We start from the raw sequence: 18,554 nt of genomic DNA on the forward strand, positions 1-18,554 counted from the left end.
TAGGGGCCAGGCATGGTGTTCTCACATGTATGCACTCATATAATCCCACAAACAACTCTGTGATGTACGTTCTCTCATATCTGCATCTTACAGATGATGTGACGGAGACACAGAGAAGTAAAGTAACTTTCCCAAAGTCTGCTGGCTGGTTCAACTCATCTCATTCCAACCCCTCTTCTCACTTTTATTGTCCTACATGGGACTGTAATGGAAATGAGTGTAGAATAGCTCGTTTGAAACGAATGAAATAAGAGGCTTCAGGAATTCTCTCAGGTCAAGTCTGACCTGGTCTGGGTGGGCAGGTAAGGCCAAGTGTGTGAACTGCATTGAATTTTAGGAGTCAAAGCTCAGGTTAGATCGGAGTTGTCCTCCACATCCCCAGGGATCCAAGCTGTCAGCAAAGTAATGGACTCTCTGGGCCATGATAATAATCTTGTGGGTGTCCCAGATGACTCATTTATTTTAGCACAAGTGCAGCCAGAAGCTTAGCAGAAGGCAGAGTTCTGGCTTTCAAGACAGGAAGCTAGAAAAGAGGTTAGAGTTTAGGGCAAGTCTTCGTGCTAATCAGGAAAATGCAAGGAACTGGACATGCTGAGCAGGACACACAGTGGAGTTAAGAAGAGGCATTTGGGAAGGTGGTCCCTGGGATCACCCAGACAGAAGCTACTTCTTGCCACATTTGAATCCATTCTCCACACTGTAAGCCACAAATCTGATCATGTCACTTCCCTATGTTTTCAATGATTTTCCATCATCCTCAGGATAAAGTCCAAACTTCCTGAAATGTACAAACCCTCCCCACGATCCGTCCCGTGCCTACCTTTCCAGTCCTATCACTCTGTCTTTATTTTCTGGTCCCAGCCACCCACCCCGACAAATGAAAGCAAGTGGATTTTAACAGCAGACCAGCTATGCAGAGGAACTCTCCGTTGCTAGAACTGCCGTGCTTTCCTGCTGACCTCTGCAGATGTACTCTGTGTAGGTGACTCTCTCCCTCTCTATTTCCATCCTTCACTCTCACACTGGCAATCACTCTCTCTGAAGCCAGCCTCATGTCCGCTCCTCAGCCCCCATTAGGCATCCTTCATGTACACTCCCAAAATGCTTTGTAGTCATCTTTTGGGATTAACTGTCTTGGATACTAACTACCTATCTTGTCAATTAAACTATAAGCTCCTTGGAGGGCAGGGCGGTGTTTGTCTTGTTTCCTTTCACATACTCCCAGTGTCTGCAAGGCAGTAGATGATAACACATATTTATTTCCAAGACAGAAAAAAGACATAAGCCTGAGGACAGATGTGCACAGGGCAGAGATGCCTCCTAAAGGGGCTGGGGGCAAGGAGAAGACAGGAGTCATGCTGCACATTAAGTATAAGGTGAGGACCATGCATACAATCAGACATGCAGGGAGGATCTGGAAACATTACCAAGTATCCACAGAGGGTCTCAATTTTATCGCCTATTTGAAAGCTATACACACTGTGTCCAATGCAGTCATCATTGGACATCAACGAGTAAAGCATAAGTGTTCTGGGACACAGTCAGACTTTTACATTTTTACTGATGTGGTAGGTGTGAAATTGTATTTCCTTGTGTTTGCACATCTCTTCAGGTTTCCTTTCCTACAAATTGCCTGTTTGGGGTGGTGGGGTGTGGTGTACAGCATTTTTCTTCTTTCTTAAATTAAATTGTAGTAGTTCTTTAAAAAAAAAAATACATAGGTATCTCCTGAGTATCCATGTCACTTTGAGTGTTGAGAGCTTCAAGTGGGAGACATGAGGGTCTGACTTTTAGAGTTTTTATCCTGTGGGGAGAAGCAGGAAGAACACCAGGGCAGGGAGAACATGGGGTTCAAAAAAATTCCTTTTTTCAGAATTGACATGAGCCTACCGGCTGGGGGACAGGAAACAACAAAGGGCTAAAGGAAGAGAACTGGGGACGCTGTGGTACAGTATTAGGATGTGGCAAAGGGGAAACCACAAAGGCCATTTTGTTTTTATCATTAACAAAAGTGCACTACTTCCCATGCTATGGATCAGGCTCACGAGAGAAAAAAGACCGATGAATCTAAGGCTACTCGTTTTGTGATCGCTTAGAGCAAACAACTTTCAGCAATACTATGAAGCCAGCCAGCAAAATAAATAGAAATGAGGTCCAAGGAATCGAAACATGAAAATTTGGAGAGAAAAAGATCTGCACAAAGCAAAACAGACCAAATACAAGGCTAACCAAACAAAAGCTAAATCAAATAAATAGGCATTGCCGTGTGCCCTGGAGGACTGCCAAGGAGAGTGAATTTCAACAAAGAATGCGTCTGCCGCCCGTTCAGCAAACTTCACTTCCAGAAGGGCTGAAGGAGGGCGGCAGCCGCTGCAAAACAACACAGGAGCTTTAGGGTGGAGAGGCGGCAGATCAGAGGCTATTTCAGGTTCTGTAGACAAACACTAGAACCTTCACCTAGCAAGACAGGAGCAGGTAGCCCACTCCCTCCTCCTCCACCCCCAACACAGCCTTTGTAAGAAACAAGTCTGGTGACAGAAACTTGCAACACTGATGATGGCCCGATCTGGAGATAGAGAGCCCACTGTCAATACCTCTTGGCCAAAATCCCAGGAGACAAAGTGTTGAGATGAAAGGTGTCCATACAACCCAAGTAACAGCACTGGCAATCCCCTGTGAACCTGGACCCTAAAGACAAAGTCCTGGGCTTTGGGGATGAAATCAAGGCAGTCTCACTCCACGTGTTAGCACTCAGCCCTGGCCTGGCATAGCTAGAGCAGTGAGAGCAGTAATCTTACCAGTAATAACCATCACCACCACCACTATCCCCCACTGGAGTATTCATATTGTACCAGGCAAGGAGCTAGGCGCTTTGCATGAATGAGTCCTCTCAACAACCCATTATTATCTTAATGTAGAGCTGCTCACTCTACAGTTAAAGGAACCAAGGTAAATTGAGATATTTCCCAAAGGTCTCCCAGCCAACAGGCAAAGGAACAGTTATTCCAAACGTGCTCTCTTAACCAAGAGACTTGGCCAGAAGCTCCATGAAAAAAGGCAGATAATCAGCAAATATTTACCAACTGTTGACATGGTATGTACTATGAACTACATTAGGTGAAAGGGGGGCAAAAAAATATGGAAGACTAACTAGAATTCCTTTTACTTACCCTGTAAGAAAAAATCTTGAACTTTCTCAGCCTTTAAAGAAAAGAGCCTTCCTACTCTTTAAAAAATCTCCCATAATCTATCCAGCAAATGTTCGGGTTGTTCAAACTCGTAAGGAGACTAACAAAAGAAAACAAAAGGAGAGGTGATAATATACAGCTCAAGGGCTGCTTTTGGTTGGCATTACCCAAAATACAGACTTATTTGGTTCTGAGCGCTGGGAGACCCAAGAGTCTGAAGCTCTTTAAAGATTTCCTGAGCATAGCATTGCTTTTTGCTCAAATTTACTCTATTGCTCTCTTGATTGAAATTTCTGTACATTAATGTGTGCTTTTTTTTTTTTTTCCCTACATGACCTATTTTCCAAAGGGACTGAGGGGGAAAATCACAAATGCATATTTAAAGCCACAGGATATTTAAATTCTCCCTATTTTTGTCATACATTTTTAGTACTTTCTATTTGAGATGAAAGATAAAAACTTGCGTGCATGATTAATTGTAATGATGAAAGAACGCGAGGCAGTTGCTTAAGAAACGAGAACAACAAAGGAATAAACTACTGCGGGCATCACCAGGACTGGAATGACACTGCTCTGTGTACTTGATTTCCATGGCAACTAGCAATGGGAAGATGAATGTTTCATAGTCACTCTGCTCTGCAGTACACGTCCATAAATCAAACTTGCATAAAGAGCACAAGATTTCTGCTGTGGGCTGTACTCAGAGCTGGTTTGTTTTCCTGTTACTGTATAAGTATGGAAAGAAGCACAAAACAATGAGGTCATTTTTAGTGGGGAACAAACTCAGAAATTACTAATACACCTGTGGCGGGGGGTGTCATTCATCTAGCTAGAGACGAGGGGCCGGCGAGGCAGGCGGCGAATGAAAACCCTGCCTGCTTCTGTAGGGGTAACAGACACAGGCACTAGTTTGCTCTGAGAACTGTGTGTTATGCTGTGCCTCCCTGTCCCTCCCCTCACCCTACTCCGAAATGTGTGCAGGAGCGTCTTAATTAGCTGTCTTAGATACAAAGTTGTCACTCTGATAACTGGGCAGAAATGATGCTCTATGTTTAGTATGAAAGTTTATGAAGGCTAAACACATACACACCTGTTTTTATTTACACTGAAAATAACTCCTTGTGTAGAAGTTAGGACAGAAAAATAAGACGCTGATGTTGCATTGGGAGTCAGGAGACCGGAGTTTTGATCTAGGTCTGTGTAACCTGGGGTAAGCCATTAGGTTCGTTGACCTCCATTTTCTTAGCTATGAGAGAGATAGTACACATGATGTTTCAAGTCTCTGCCACCATCTGATGCCACAATTCTGTAATCTTTTTTTTTTTTTAATGTTTTATTCATTTTTAGGAGAGAGAGAGAGAGAGAGACAGCGTGAGCAGGGGAGGGTCAGAAAGGGAGACACAGACTCTGAAACAGGCTCCAGGCTCTGAACTGGCAGTCAGCACAGAGCCCGACGCGGGGCTCAAACCCATGAACCGTGAGATCATGACCTAAGCGAAAGTCGGACGCTTAAGTGACTAAGCCACCCAGGTGCCCCCACAATTCTGTAATCTTTAAATCTCAAAAGATCCGAATCAATGAGCTCTAACCAAAGATGTTAGTTGTGCCATTTCTAAAAACTATATACCTTACACAGCCAGACTATTAACTAAGAGTGTTTAATGATTCTGCCATCACAGTAAATCCTCTGCCAACTTGTTTCAAACTTCTAAACACAGAATATGCTGTGGAAAATTTTTTAGTGTCAGAATTTTAAAAAGTTTTAAAAAATTTTACAATCTTACTGAGTCTTGTAACATTATAAAGAATGTTTTTTAAGTTTACTTATTTGGAGAGAGAGTGTGTGGACAGCAGAGGGGCAGAGAGAGAGAGAGAGAGAGAGAGAGAGAGAGAGAGAATCCCAAGCAGGCTCTGCACCACCAGCACTTAGCCAATGTGGGGCTCATTCTCACAAACCCACAAGATCATGACCTGAGCTGAAATCAAGAGTTGGACACTCAACCAACTGAGCCACCCAGACGCCCCTAACATTATGAAGAATGTTTAAATAATCTTCCTGTTACATAGATAAGGGCTGCCTATCAGTTTCTGCCAAGCAGGAAGTATCCCTGCTTCTTGAAGTCTGCAGCTCTTAGAGATATTCTGAAGCTTTTCTGGAGTTCATCTTTGGAACAGTAATGCTCAATAAGAGTTTGTGAAACAAATAAATGAATGGATAAACCAACTCTGAGGAACCATCTTTGCTACAACTTTTAGCAATCTTGTATTCTCTTCCCCAGTCTTCAATGTTTAGGCAGATTTTGACCTACAGATAAGTATCACCGAGATAGGCAAATATCTGAAAACCAGATAAACTATCTCTTCTGTGAGTCTGTGAGTCTACAAAATCCCTATAGAGCTTCGCAACCTAGAAATATCTTTTCATTAGTGGAACACGAGGCATTATCAGACCCAAAGAGGATCTGCTGTTCTCATGCCTGGCTAAGTCAATGGGGAGAGGAGAGGCTCAGAAGACTGAGTCCCATCCTCTGCCTCAAATGAGGGCAGCACAGGGAAAAACACCAAGGAGCACGCATTATCTCATTTAATGCTTATGCCAACTCTGGGGGAAAGGTGATGTTTACAGCTGGGCTGTAAAGAATGTCTGTCAGTGACTACGGGAAGACAGTTATGAAATATGTGGGGAAATTCAAACCCTGCTCTCCCAGACTCCAAGGCCTCTCTGTACTTCTAACTGCATCTCAGGACATATTCAAGGAACAGACTCTTGCTCTACTGGACTTCTTTGGCCTTAAAACACAAGGGGTTAAGAAGAGTTAAGCAAACAAACCTAACCCCAAGAAGCAAATTAATAATAAAAAATAGTAATCAATATTTCTTAAATCTAAATTTGGATTATAAATAGAACCGCGTATGCCGCTCTAGCCTGCATTACTGCCCATACTTCAATTTCCCAGACAACAGGCCAAAGGCTATTTCCAGGATGAAGCCACATGTTACAAAACCACATAATTTCCAATATATGAATACTGTGGGACCCAATGACATTTTTACAAGAGTTTACTAGAAATATATTCTAGGGTGCCCAGGTGGCTCTGTCAATTAAGCGTCCAACTTCGGCTCGGGTCATGATCTCACAGTTTGTGGGTTCGAGCCTCGTGTCGGGTTCTATGCTGACAGCCAGCTCAGAGCCTGTAGCCTGCTTCGTATTCTGTGTCTCCCTCTCTCTCTGCCCCCTCCCCTGCTTGCACTCTGTCTCTCTCTCAAAAACATTTTTAAAATTTAAAAAAATTACAAAACTACTCTGCTGACTATCAAAGAGATTTGGTTTGCTTCCTAAGCTTAGAAGATATAGTACTTTGGTACTAATGCATATACTTTCGGTACTAATTTTTCAAAAACTAATAAAATAACATTTATTAAGGAAGGCTCCAGATGAACCTCCTCGCTTTCCAATTAGTTTCTTACCAGAGTTTTTAGCACCACCAGCTGGCTAAAGAGATCTACTACAAATTTGTTTGCCTCTCAACCTGCTTTGTTCATTAAGAGAGGATCATACATTTATTTCACATTTAATTTGTGGTAAAGTAATTGACTTCAGCTACTAAATAGAATTAGAAATGCCTTTCCTTGTCAGTCAAATAAATAGCAATCTGCTTTGGCTTGTTCACATAAGAAGAAGGTATATATTGGTTAGTAAGTCATTAGAGAAAACTGAATCTACCCACTAACACTAATTTGATTTCTTATACCATGAGCTCACCCTCAAAACACAAAGACTAAGAACTACAATGAAAATCAGAAACTGAAAGAGAGAGGAAACTAAATGGTACTGAATACACTACCCTATAGTGTTTATATCAAATATTAATTTAATTGGGAATAAAAATGAGGAGGTAATTTCACTTTTAAAAACTTTTGAGTTAAGGGGCGCTTGGGTGGTCAGTCAGTTAAGCATCTGACTTTGGCTCAGGTCACGATCTCACAGTTGGTGAGTTCAAGCCCCATGTCAGCTGTGCTGGCAGCTCAGAGCCCAGAGCCTGCTTCAGGTTCTATATTTCCCTCTCTCTCCCTCTCTCTCTCTCTCTCTGCCCCAATCCTGCTTGTGTTCACTCTCTCAAAAATAAACTTTAAAAAAATTATTAAAAAAAATAAAATAAAAACGTTTTTTAGTTTTCCATGAAGATTCCTGATTCAAAGATAAATGCTGCCATCTGACATATATATATATATACACATATACCATGACATGTATGTATATATACATGTATATATATATACACTACTATTCTTTCCATTTACCTTTCCTTCCTGTTTAACTGAACCACATGTAGCAATAAGTACCAGTACAAAGGTAGCACAACTAAGCCGTTAGGGTTCAAATCTGATCTCCATACAATGAAATCAGTCAGTGAAAATAAATATTCCTGAAGAACTAAGTCTGATGATTTCCCCCAAACACCCAATTTGTGAATGCAAGTTGTCCATGAAAAGTACATCCAGCCACTTGTTGTCAAGACCGACTTGTAACCTGCAGAATGAAGGGCACCAACATTACAACAAATTTGGTCACTACAGAAACTTTACTACTACTCTACTTGGCAATGTACAAGAGAGAAAGAAAAAGAAGGTTCTGTCCAATTAATCAAATTTGACTCTGATGGCAGAGTTCCATTAAAAGCTTTCTGACAGAGTTGGAAACTACTGTAATAATTTCATGATGATAGCAGTTTAACTATCTATACAAATGTGTGGTCAAGTTCATATTTTTTAAACCCTCTGCTTCTAAATCTGTAACTGAAAGCCCCGTAAAGAAGACAATCTGTAATAGTCCCAGATAAAATTAAGGACCAGCAGATGCTCCACCCAATTGAAGTCATTTCTTTTTTTTAAAATTTTTAATGTCTGTTTATTTCTGAGAGACAGAGAGACAGAGCACAAGCAGGAGAGGGGCAGAGACAGAGGGAGACACAGAATCCAAAGTAGGCTCCAGACTCTAAGCTGTCAGCACAGAGCCCAATGTGGGGCTTGAAGTCACAAACAATGAAATCATGATCTGGGCTAAAGTTGGATGCCCAACTGACTGAGCCACCCAGATGCCCCTTTTTAAGTCATCTCTGCACCCAACATGGTGCTCAAACTCATGACCCTGAGATCAAGAGTCACATGCTCTACTGACTGAGCCAGCCAGGTGCCCCTGATACTCTACCCAACTTAGCACATAATTTGAAGATACAAACTTTGATCAATCTCATTCTATTCCTTTGCTCCTTTGTTTACTCATTCATTCATTTGTTCATGTATTCATTGAATACTCTCTCCATCAAACACAGTTAAATTTTGGCAAAAAGGGAGTAAGAGTGTGACTCTTCTACTGCCTTCCCTTCTCCTTGGGTTAGAGCCTTGATAAGTCATCTCCAAGGCAGGGAAGATTTCTATTTGAAGTCATGAATGGATTATAAGAAATCTCAACAACAGTACTGACTTGGGTTGAGATTTTGGAACTTGTATTTTTGTTTTTACATAGATTCTTTAATATAATTCCTGAATGATACTTAAGGCTAAGTGTGTTCAGATATTTTATCTTAAGGTAAATTCAGCCTACTCTACCATTATTAGGCCGTGGTATTCTTAAATCAAAAGATACAATTTTGAGGTGTAAGAAAAACACATGACCATTAACAAGTACCAGCAACACGACTGTCAGCAAATAAAATGTTTTTATTATATGTGAGTTTCCCATGTCAGTTTTCTTCTTTAAATTTTTTTTTTTACTGCTTATTTTTGAGAGAGAGAGACAGAGAGAGGGAGACAGAGAGAGACAGAGAGACAGAGAGACAGAGAGAGAGAGAGAGAGAGAGAGAGAGAGAGAGAGACAAAGCATGAGCAGGGAAGGGGCAGAGAAAGAGGGAGGTGCAGAATCTGAAACAGGCTCCAGGCTCAGAAGTCAGGACAGACAGCCTGAGGCGGGGCTTGACCCTATGAGCTGTGAGATCATGACCTGAGCTGAAGTCAGACGCTTAACCGACTATGCCACCCAGGTACTCTGTCAGGTTTCTTCTTTAACCAAAGGATAAAATAATTGAGAATTAGGTTCAGTATGGCTTGAAATTAGAACAAAGGAGCTCAGTTTTATCTGTAGAAGGGGCATGAGTAAGAGCTGATATGTGGGATCACTGCACGGATTCAGTAAGATGACACTAGCAGGTGTTTAATGAGTGGGAGCTGCCATCACTGGCACTGGATGGATAAAGGCCAAGAAAATGGAGGACAAGGAGGCTGGGGGGGGAGGGACTGAGCATCAAAGACAGGGATCCCTGGCAAGATGCTCAACACTCTGAGAAGCTGACAAGGATGAAACCTGAGAAAAAGAACAGAGGGAGCTACCTGGAGGGACTTAGGTGGTGAGGGCAGCTTTCTAGGCTGGGGGATTATACTATGTGCATTAGGCAGCTATGGAAGTTATACACAGGAGAGGGATGGAGAAAGGTCTTAGATCAGAAAAAGGGGAGGGGAGGGGCGCCTGGGTGGCTTAGTCGATTAAGCATCTGACTTTCACTTAGGTCATGATCTCGCGGTTCGTGGGTTCGAGCCTCGCATCGGGCTCTGTGCTGACTGCCAGCTCAGAGCCTGAAGCCTGTTTCAGAGTCTGTGACTCCCTCTCTCTCTGACCCTCCCCTGCTCACGCTGTCTCTCTCTCTCCTAGAAATAAATAAAATATTAAAAAAATTTTTAAAAAAAAGAAAGAAAAAGGGGAGGGGGTGAGATTAGAAAAAAGGAGAGGAATTAGAAAAACAGAAGAGATCCTATTCCTTACAACTAGAATTGAAAGAAAATTGAGAACTTTGGGGGTGAAGAGGAGACAATAAAGGGGGTGCAGAGGCCATAGCCGGGTCCATGAAGCAGAAAGGCAAGCTCACCTGCAGAGGAGAAGGAAAGGTTTGGTACAATGACGACAGAGATCAAGTTGATCTGATCATGTGTGACAATGCTAATGAACCGGCTTGGGGTGTGAGGCTGAGACTTCTGAGGCCCCTCAGATGAGTACAGGCCGTGGGTGCAGGAGGAGATGACTCTCCTGCCAACAATTTGCTATCCCTGAAACAGGAATTCAAGGATAGATGAGACAAAGTTCTCCTGGACGACAATAATGGCATGACAAGACTTTGAGTGATAGTTATCCCAAACCTGAGCATGGAAGGGAAAGCATTCTGGAATTTTGCAGGACCAGGGCTGGGAAACTGTGTACAGAAGATGGATTCAGGTAGACCAAACACTTTGGTCGAGTAGGTACAGCAGTTTCTGCCTGAACTGAATGTGGTCCCATTCTGGGATAGGCCATCAGAGGACCAAAGCAGGCAGCAGGGGATCTAAGAACTGGGATCCAGGAAAGGGGACATAGAGTTCACAGACCTCTCAGACATTGCTCTTGATGGGAGAGGGACAGGGAAATGTACCATGCTGTGTTTGGGGGAGGAAGTAGAAGCATCGGACAAAGACCTATGGTAAGCCACGCCTGGTCACTGATTGGCAAGGAGCAGGTCCAACTACCAAGGCCACCTGAGAGCATGGGTTCTGTGATACAGGGTTATGGGCAGGTCAGAACCAAAGCCTTCAACAGAGGCTCAGCCTGAGGCTAGATTACACATGAAGATAAGGAGGAGGAAGTGGTGTAAACATTCCTGGGGCTTAGTTGCAGCTAAAACCAACTGAGGCGGGAGATGCAGATACAATGGGGGAGAAAGAATGATGGGGTCCAGCATAAGATTCCAGTAGCCATGTTCAGCCACCAGTAACTGGTTCTGGGATCTTAAAATCCTAAGTTCCACAGATGAGGGTGGGGGTAGAGGTGATTGGTAAGCAGGAGAGGGGTATGGGAAAAGTAAAGGTTCTCTGAATAGACATTTTTCCAAAGAAGACATACAGATGGCCAACAGACACATAAAAAGATGCTCAACATGACTCATCATCAGGGAAATGCAAATCAAAACCACAATGAGATAGCACCTTACACCTGTCAGGATGATAAAATCAAAAACACAAGAAATAACAAGTGTTGGCAAGGATGTGGAGAAAAAAGAACCCTCGTGCACTGTCAGTGGAAACACAAAGTGTGTGGAAAATAGTATGAAGGTTCCTCGAAAAATTAAAAATAGAATTACCATATGGTCCAGTAATTCCAATACTGAGTATTTTCCCCACAAAAGTAAAAACACTAATTCCAGAAGATATATGCACCTCTATTTTACTGCAGCATTATATACAATAGCCAAGATACAGAAGCAACCCAACTTTATAGATGAATGGATAAAGAAAACGTGGTATAAAACAGTAAAATACCTAGAAATAAACCTAACTAAAGAGGTAAAAGATCTGTACTCTGAAAACTACCAAATACTTATGAAAGAAATTGAGGACACAAAGAATGGAAAAGCAGTCCACGCTCATGGATTGGAAGAACAAAGGTTAAAATGTCTATAGTACCCAAAGCAATCTACACATTTAATGCAAATCCCTATGAAAATACCACCACCATTTTTCAAAGGCTAGAACAAATAATCCTAAAATTTGTATGGAACCAGAGACAGCTCCGAATAGCCAAAGCAGTCCTGAAAAAGAAAACCAAAACTGTAGGCATCATAATTCTGGATTTCAAGCTACAGGAACAGACACATCAAAAGATGCTCAACATCACTCAGCATCAGGGAAATACAAATCAAAACCACAGTGAGATACCACCTCACACCTGTCAGAAAGGCTAAAATTAACAACACAAAAAACAACAGGTGTTGGTGAGGATGCAGAGAAAGGGGAACTGTCCTTCACTGTCAGTGGGAATGCAAACTGGTACAGCCGCTCTGGAGAACAGTATGGAGTTTACTTAAAAAACTAACAATAGAACCACCCTATGGCCCAGCAATTGCACTATTAGGTATTTACCCAAAGGATACAATAATACAGATTCTAATACATGCACGCCAAATTTTACAGCAGCATTATCAACAAGAGCCAAACTATGGAGGGATCCCAAATGCCCATCGAATGATGAATGGATAAAGAGGATGTGGTCATTATATACGATGGAATATTACTCAGCCTTCAGAAAGAATGAAATCCTGCCATTTGCAATGATGTGGATTGAGCTAGAGTATATAAAGTGAAGTAAGTCATTCAGAGAATGACAAATGCCATATGAGTACACTCATATGTCAAATTTAAGAAACTAAACAGATGAAGATATGGGAAGGGGACACAAAGGAGTGGGGGAACAAACCATAAGAGACTCTTAATGATAAAGAACAAAATGACAGTTGATAGAGAGAAGTGGGTGGGAAATGGGCTCAATGGTAATAGGTACTAAGGAGGGCACTTGTTGTTGTGTGTAAGTGATGGATTACTGAATTCTACTCCTGAAACCAATATTCCACTGTATGTTAACTAAAATTTAAATTAAAAAAAGATGTGGTATATACATACAATAGAATATTACCATCCATAAAAAAGAATGAGATCTTGGGGCGCCTGGGTGGCTTAGTCGGTTGAGCGTCCGACTTTCGCTTGGGTCATGATCTTGCGGTTTGTGGGTTCGGACCCCATGTCGGGCTCTGTGCTGACCGCCGGCTCAGAGCCTGGAGGCTGTTTCAGAGTCTGTGACTCCCTCTCTCTCCGACCCTCCCCTGCTCATGCTGTCTCTCTCTCTCTCTCTCCTAGAAATAAATAAAAATAAAAAAAATAAAAAATAAAAAAAAAAAGAATGAGATCTTGCCATTTGTAACATCATGGATGATCTAGAGAGTATAGTGCTAAGTCAGTCAGAGAAAGACAAATACCATATGATTTCACTCAACATGGAACTTAAGGAACAAAGAAAAAAGAGACAAATAAATAGACTCTTTTTTTTATTTTTTAAGATAGAGTGTGATTAGGGTTGGGGGCAGAGAGAGAAAGAGAATCTTAAGCAGGCTCCACGCTCAGTGCAAAGCCCAAAATGGGGCTCAATCTCACCATTCTAGGATCATGATCTGAGCCGAAATCAAGAGTTGGATGCTCAATTCTTAAACACAAAAAAGAAACTAGTGGCTACCACAGGGAAGGTGAAGGGGGGGGAAATGGGTGAAATAGATAAAGGGGATTAGGAGTGTATTTTCATGATGAGCAACTAGTAACGTATAGAATTGCTGAATCAAGGGCACCTGGGTGGCTCAGTCCGTTAAGCGTCCGACTTCAGCTCAGGTCATGATCTCGCAGTTTGTGGGCTCGAGCCCCGCATCGGGTTCTGTGCTGACAGCTCAGAGCCTGGAGCCTGTTTCAGATTCTGTGGCTCCCTCTCTCTCTGCCCCTCCCCTGATCACTCTGTCTCTCTCTGTCTCAAAAATAAATAAACTATAAAAAACATTTAAAAAAAAAAGAATTGCTTAATCATATTGTATACCTGAAACTAGTCTAACACTGTATGTTAATTATACTTCAATTTTTTAAAGAGGTAAAGTTTTATCAGTATTAGGGCGTACCTGCCTCTCCTGGGGTCAACTTAGGAACAGGGACAGGCAGAGGCGAGGGAAAGAACAGCAATTAAGAGGTACCACATGAAGTCCATGGTGCATTTAATTACGACGTCACCCTGATTTTCTCTAGCAGCAGACTGCAGTCAAGCAGATGATGTGGGCAAGCCAGAAATGATGAAACACAATGCTGAACTCACAGCTACTGATGAGAAGGGTCTTCCAAGTGAACCAAAGCAGAATCCTACCTTATGAAGAGATAATCATGGATTTAGGTTAGTACCCCCACCCCAGAAGATAAAAACCCATATGTCAATTTAGTTTTCTTTTTCTTTCACAGTTTATTTGGCAAAATACTATTATAATATAATCCCAAAGGCAAAATGCAGAACATGGGTTCCTATGCAAGCAACCTGAACAGGGATGGATGCTACAGTTTCATGTGATAAAACACTATATCAGCTTCCTTTTATATATTTTTGTCAACAATTCCTTTTGTTTACAGTGCAGATAACCAAATGAAATCTCAAGTATAACCACCCAAACCAAACCAATTCAGATGAACAGAGAAAAGCTATTTATTTATGTAATTGATTTAACAAGAACATTTCCAGGAAGAGTAAATGTGTCTTGCTTCCCCCCCTGTTTATGTTCAGTATTGTGGGGATAAAAGGCATGGTTCCCGCCCTCAGGACAATTATACTGTTAAAAGAAGAGAGAAGGGAATATAACAGTGACTAACAGCACAAACTTGGTAGTCAACCTGCCTGAGTTGGAGTCTTGGATCCATGACTCAACAGCCCATGACCTTGAGCAAGTCCTGTGACCTCTTCAAACTCTTTCCTCTGTAAAATGAGGACAGACAGGGCCTAACCCATGAGGATCCTGTGGGGACTCATTCAACACAGTGCCTTGTACGCAGTAAATACTCAGTAAATGTTAGTGGCCAGTGTTATCATGCTATTATTTAATACCTTAATGCAGCAAGTGCTATAGGAGTTCTAAGGGAGGCTAAAGACATTTTCTGGGCTGGAGTGATCAGGGAAGGTTACAGAGAAAAGAGAGTTCAGCTCAGCTCTAAGGAACGGATGCCATTTAGGTATGTGGATGAGGAGTCAGAGGAGAGGGCAGTGAACCTGGCATCAGCAAAAATGCCAGAAGAGAAATGATAGGAACAGTACATGGCAGGCAGATCAGAATGGTAGAGAATTTCTGATCTGAGAAAATGATGGGAGACATGCTAAAAGGGCACACGAGGGGTGTGTGCGTGTGTGTGTTTAGGGGCTTTGCCCATCAGGCCAAGGATTCTAGGGGCTACCTGGTAGGCAATGAAAAACTTCTAAATTCAAAAAGTAAAATTAGAAAATAATGCTAAAAAAAAAGTAATGCTAATCTTCCTCATCCAAAATGTAACTGGAAGGGTAGACCAGTGATTTTCCAACTTTAACGTGCATATCTATCACTCAGGGATCACATTAAAGTAAACCTGTTTGACTCAGTAGGTTTGGAGTGGGGCGTGAGATTAGGTATTGCTAATAAGCTCCCTGGTGCTGATGCTATTGGTCCTTGGAAGGCTCTTTAAATGGCAAGTGTGCATCTATTCAAGGCAGCCTGATAGAGGAGAATGACTGGGTAGGAGGCATGTAGACAAGCTGGCTAGACGTGAAGTGGCAAATCACGGGTCATTATATCACAGATAAAAACACAGTACTAGAAATTTTTTATTCTCATTGTAGGATATATGTAAGAAGGACAACTAAAACTATTAAGTGAAACTGCTAGTCCTGGGCCTATTTTTTTTTCACATCTTAAAATAATATTAGTTCATGTACTAAAATGAACAAATCAGGAGATTCTAGATGCTGGTGAGGATGTGGAGAAACGGGCACCCTCCTATACTCTGGGTGGGAATGTAAACTGGTGCAGCCCCTCTGGAAAACACTGTGGAGTTTCCTCAAAAAATTAACAGTAGAACTCCCCTCTGACCCAGCAATAGCACTGCTAGGAATTTACCCAAGGGAAACAGGAGTGCTGATGCATAGGGGCACATGGACCCCAGTGTTCATAGCAGCATTCTCAACAATAGCCAAATCATGGAAAGAGACTAAGTGTCCATAAACAGAAAAATGGATCAAGAAGATGTGGTTTATCTATACAATGGAATACTACACGGCAATGAGAAAGAATGAAATCTGGCCATTTGTAGCAACGTGGATGGAACTCAACGGTGTTATGCTAGGTGAAATAAGTCAGGCAGAGAAGGACAGATACCATATGTTTTCACTCCTATGTGCAACAAGAGAAACTTAACAGAGGACCATGGGAGAGGGGAAGGGGAAAAAATAGTTGGGGAGAGGGAGGGAGGCAAACCATGAGAGACTTTTGAACACTGAGAACAAACTGAGGGCTGATGGAGGTGGGGGAGAAGGGAAGGGGGTGAGGGGCATGGAGGAAGGCTCTTGTTGGGATGAGCACTGGGTGTTATATGGAAACCAACTTGACAATAAACTATAAAAAAAAAATTTTAATAAAATTAAAAATAAATAAATACCTCACATAAAATATACATTTGTTTTATTAAATACGAGCTTTTTTCATTTTACTAATACAACACTTAATATTATCGGGATTATTTTACCCAGAAGTTAGCTGTCTGCTACAGAAGAAAAGCCTAAGAAATGGATTCGTCTTTCTATAAAGGAAAATGGCATGAATACATTCATGACGTGTGGCTGTTAATAACCTCAGGGATGACTGAAAGGGTTAGCGACATTTGGTCATAAGGAAGAAGCCATGGCAGCAGTATCTTATGTGACAGTGGGAGTAAAAGAAAAATAGCCCTCATGCTGTTACAGCAAGAACAACGGATTCGACCATATATGTAGATGAGGAATTAGATACGCTGACCATAACACTTGTTACAGTGACATCTCAAAAACCAAACCCAGGGTTGGAGAGCTGTCAAACCCAGTGATTTCCTCTCGAGAGCGGTCTTTGTCACACTGACAGGCCACATCTGTATTCATGCGGTGGTAGCTTCTGAATAATATCTGTGATACACAGGGAAAATAAAGAAGGCCGCCATGCCGCTCCCCAGGATCGATGGCCCCACCAGTGAGCTCCGTCCGGAACCGGAGGAAGCCTCCCGGATCATATAACTCATTCCTGAGATGAGGAGAGTGCAGGCCAGAGAGGTTTGGTGGTTTGTGGCAGAACAGGGACCAGAACTCAAGTCTTCCTGCTTCCCGGCCCTGGGGCTTGCTGCTCCACGTGACCTTAATACGGCACCAGGGTGGCATTTAGAGAGTAAAACAAAAAATATATAATAGAAAGCCCACGTGCTACATAAGCCATCATTTGCATAAGATGGAATCGTCTGTTCAATGTGTACAGAGCTGCGCTGTGCTGTCTCTGGTGCGATGGTGAACATTTTCTTGTACCTGCTCACATTAAGCTCGTGCTCTAATACTGGACTGTATGTATACAAATAACTATAAATAAGCATTGAAAAAGAAAGATATTTATGACAGATTAGGAGTTTAAGGCAGAACATGAAGACAATTTCTTTTTGGGTGTTGGAAGGCGGTGAGTAGGGGGTAGGGTAGGGCCAACTTTCAGGATAAAAACTTTAAAAACATTTAGTTATTTTAGGGGGCACCTGGGTGGCTCAGTCAGTTGAGTGTCTGATTTCGGCTCAGGTCATGATCTCATGGTTTGTGGGTTGGAACCCCGCGTCAGGCTCTATGCTGACAGCTCAGAGCCTGAAGTCTGCTTCTGATTCTGGGTCTCCCTCTCCTCTGCCCCTTCCCTTCTCATTCTTTCTCTTTCTCTCAAAAATAAATAAAAGCATTAAAAAATTTTTTAAAAAGTTAGTTATTTTAGGAGAAAGAGAGACAGAGCTGTGAGTGGGGGAGGGTCAGAGAGAGAGGGAGATAGAGAATCCTAAGCAGGCTCCACACTGCCAGCACAGAGCCTGACACAAGACTCAAACCCAAGAACCATGAGATCATGGCCTGAGCTGAAGTCAAGAGCCAGACGCTCAACCAACTGAGCCACCCAGGCGCCCCCTTAACAGCTGGGCCTCGAAGGTGAGTACAATTTGCATGTGAATGGGTTTAACAAAAAACAGGACTTTGGGTATCTGAAATGTAAAGGGGATTATATATTCCTTCCAATCAATTCCAATATCCTTGATAATATAAACAAAGTTAGCTTAACTGAAGTAGCCAAAATAACACATTCTATTTGAAAATCTACATAATGAGGCCGTCGCTCTTCTCTATTTGTATCCTGTCCAGATTCTGAGCTTCAATTCCTATGGCACCAGTTCTAAAGTTGATACTGGGAAAAAGATATAATTCCTTCTCTCAACCCACCCCCTTTGTTTCATTGCTGAGCGCTTCAGATACAGACACGGACTCCGGTCTAAGGGCCAGGCCCCAGGGCTGATGTTGATTTACATTCACGGTCTCCAGCCAGGTCACCGGCCACCCTTGGTGCATGGTGTCCACTCAGGAAAATGCCCCAAGCCAGCATTCAATCCCTAAGGATATGCTTTTTCTCCACGGTGCAAAAATCAATGAAAAACCCTTGGAAAAGCTGGCATTCGAATCTATTTCTATAGCTGGATTTTTAAAGTAGCTTTATTCAATATATTATATGCGAACTCCAAAGAGAGGAAATTCTGAGGTCAGTCTGAAACGCTCACACACATTAATATAAGAGCCATATGCACGAGGATAATCAGAAAAGGAAATCTCTGACAATAAGATTTTGAAACAAAAAAGTGAAATAAAACTCAGGTGTTACCAATGCTGAGAAGATAGAAAAATTTGTAAAATAAAAATTGGAAACTCAGAAAGTC

The 18,554-nt window shown here is 42.1% G+C and overlaps 1 protein-coding gene across 2 annotated transcripts in view; it reads right to left on the minus strand.

Moving 5' to 3' along the window:
- The window catches only part of EFCAB11 (EF-hand calcium binding domain 11), a 148,758-nt gene that overhangs the window by 101,426 nt on the left and 28,778 nt on the right, over window positions 1-18,554 (minus strand). The window contains exon 6 of one of the 2 annotated variants that reach the window (XM_039232475.1): window positions 4,387-4,434. The exons of the other annotated variant lie outside the window; for it this stretch is intronic. Coding sequence (XP_039088406.1) covers window positions 4,431-4,434 — 4 coding nt within the window. The 3' untranslated portion in view covers window positions 4,387-4,430. Of the gene's footprint in view, window positions 1-4,386; window positions 4,435-18,554 lie in introns of those variants that run through there. 2 annotated transcript variants of the gene reach the window in all.

Source organism: Hyaena hyaena, unplaced genomic scaffold, assembly GCF_003009895.1.
Source record: "Hyaena hyaena isolate Hyena2069 unplaced genomic scaffold, ASM300989v1 scaffold_67, whole genome shotgun sequence".
Classification (NCBI taxonomy): domain Eukaryota; kingdom Metazoa; phylum Chordata; class Mammalia; order Carnivora; family Hyaenidae; genus Hyaena; species Hyaena hyaena.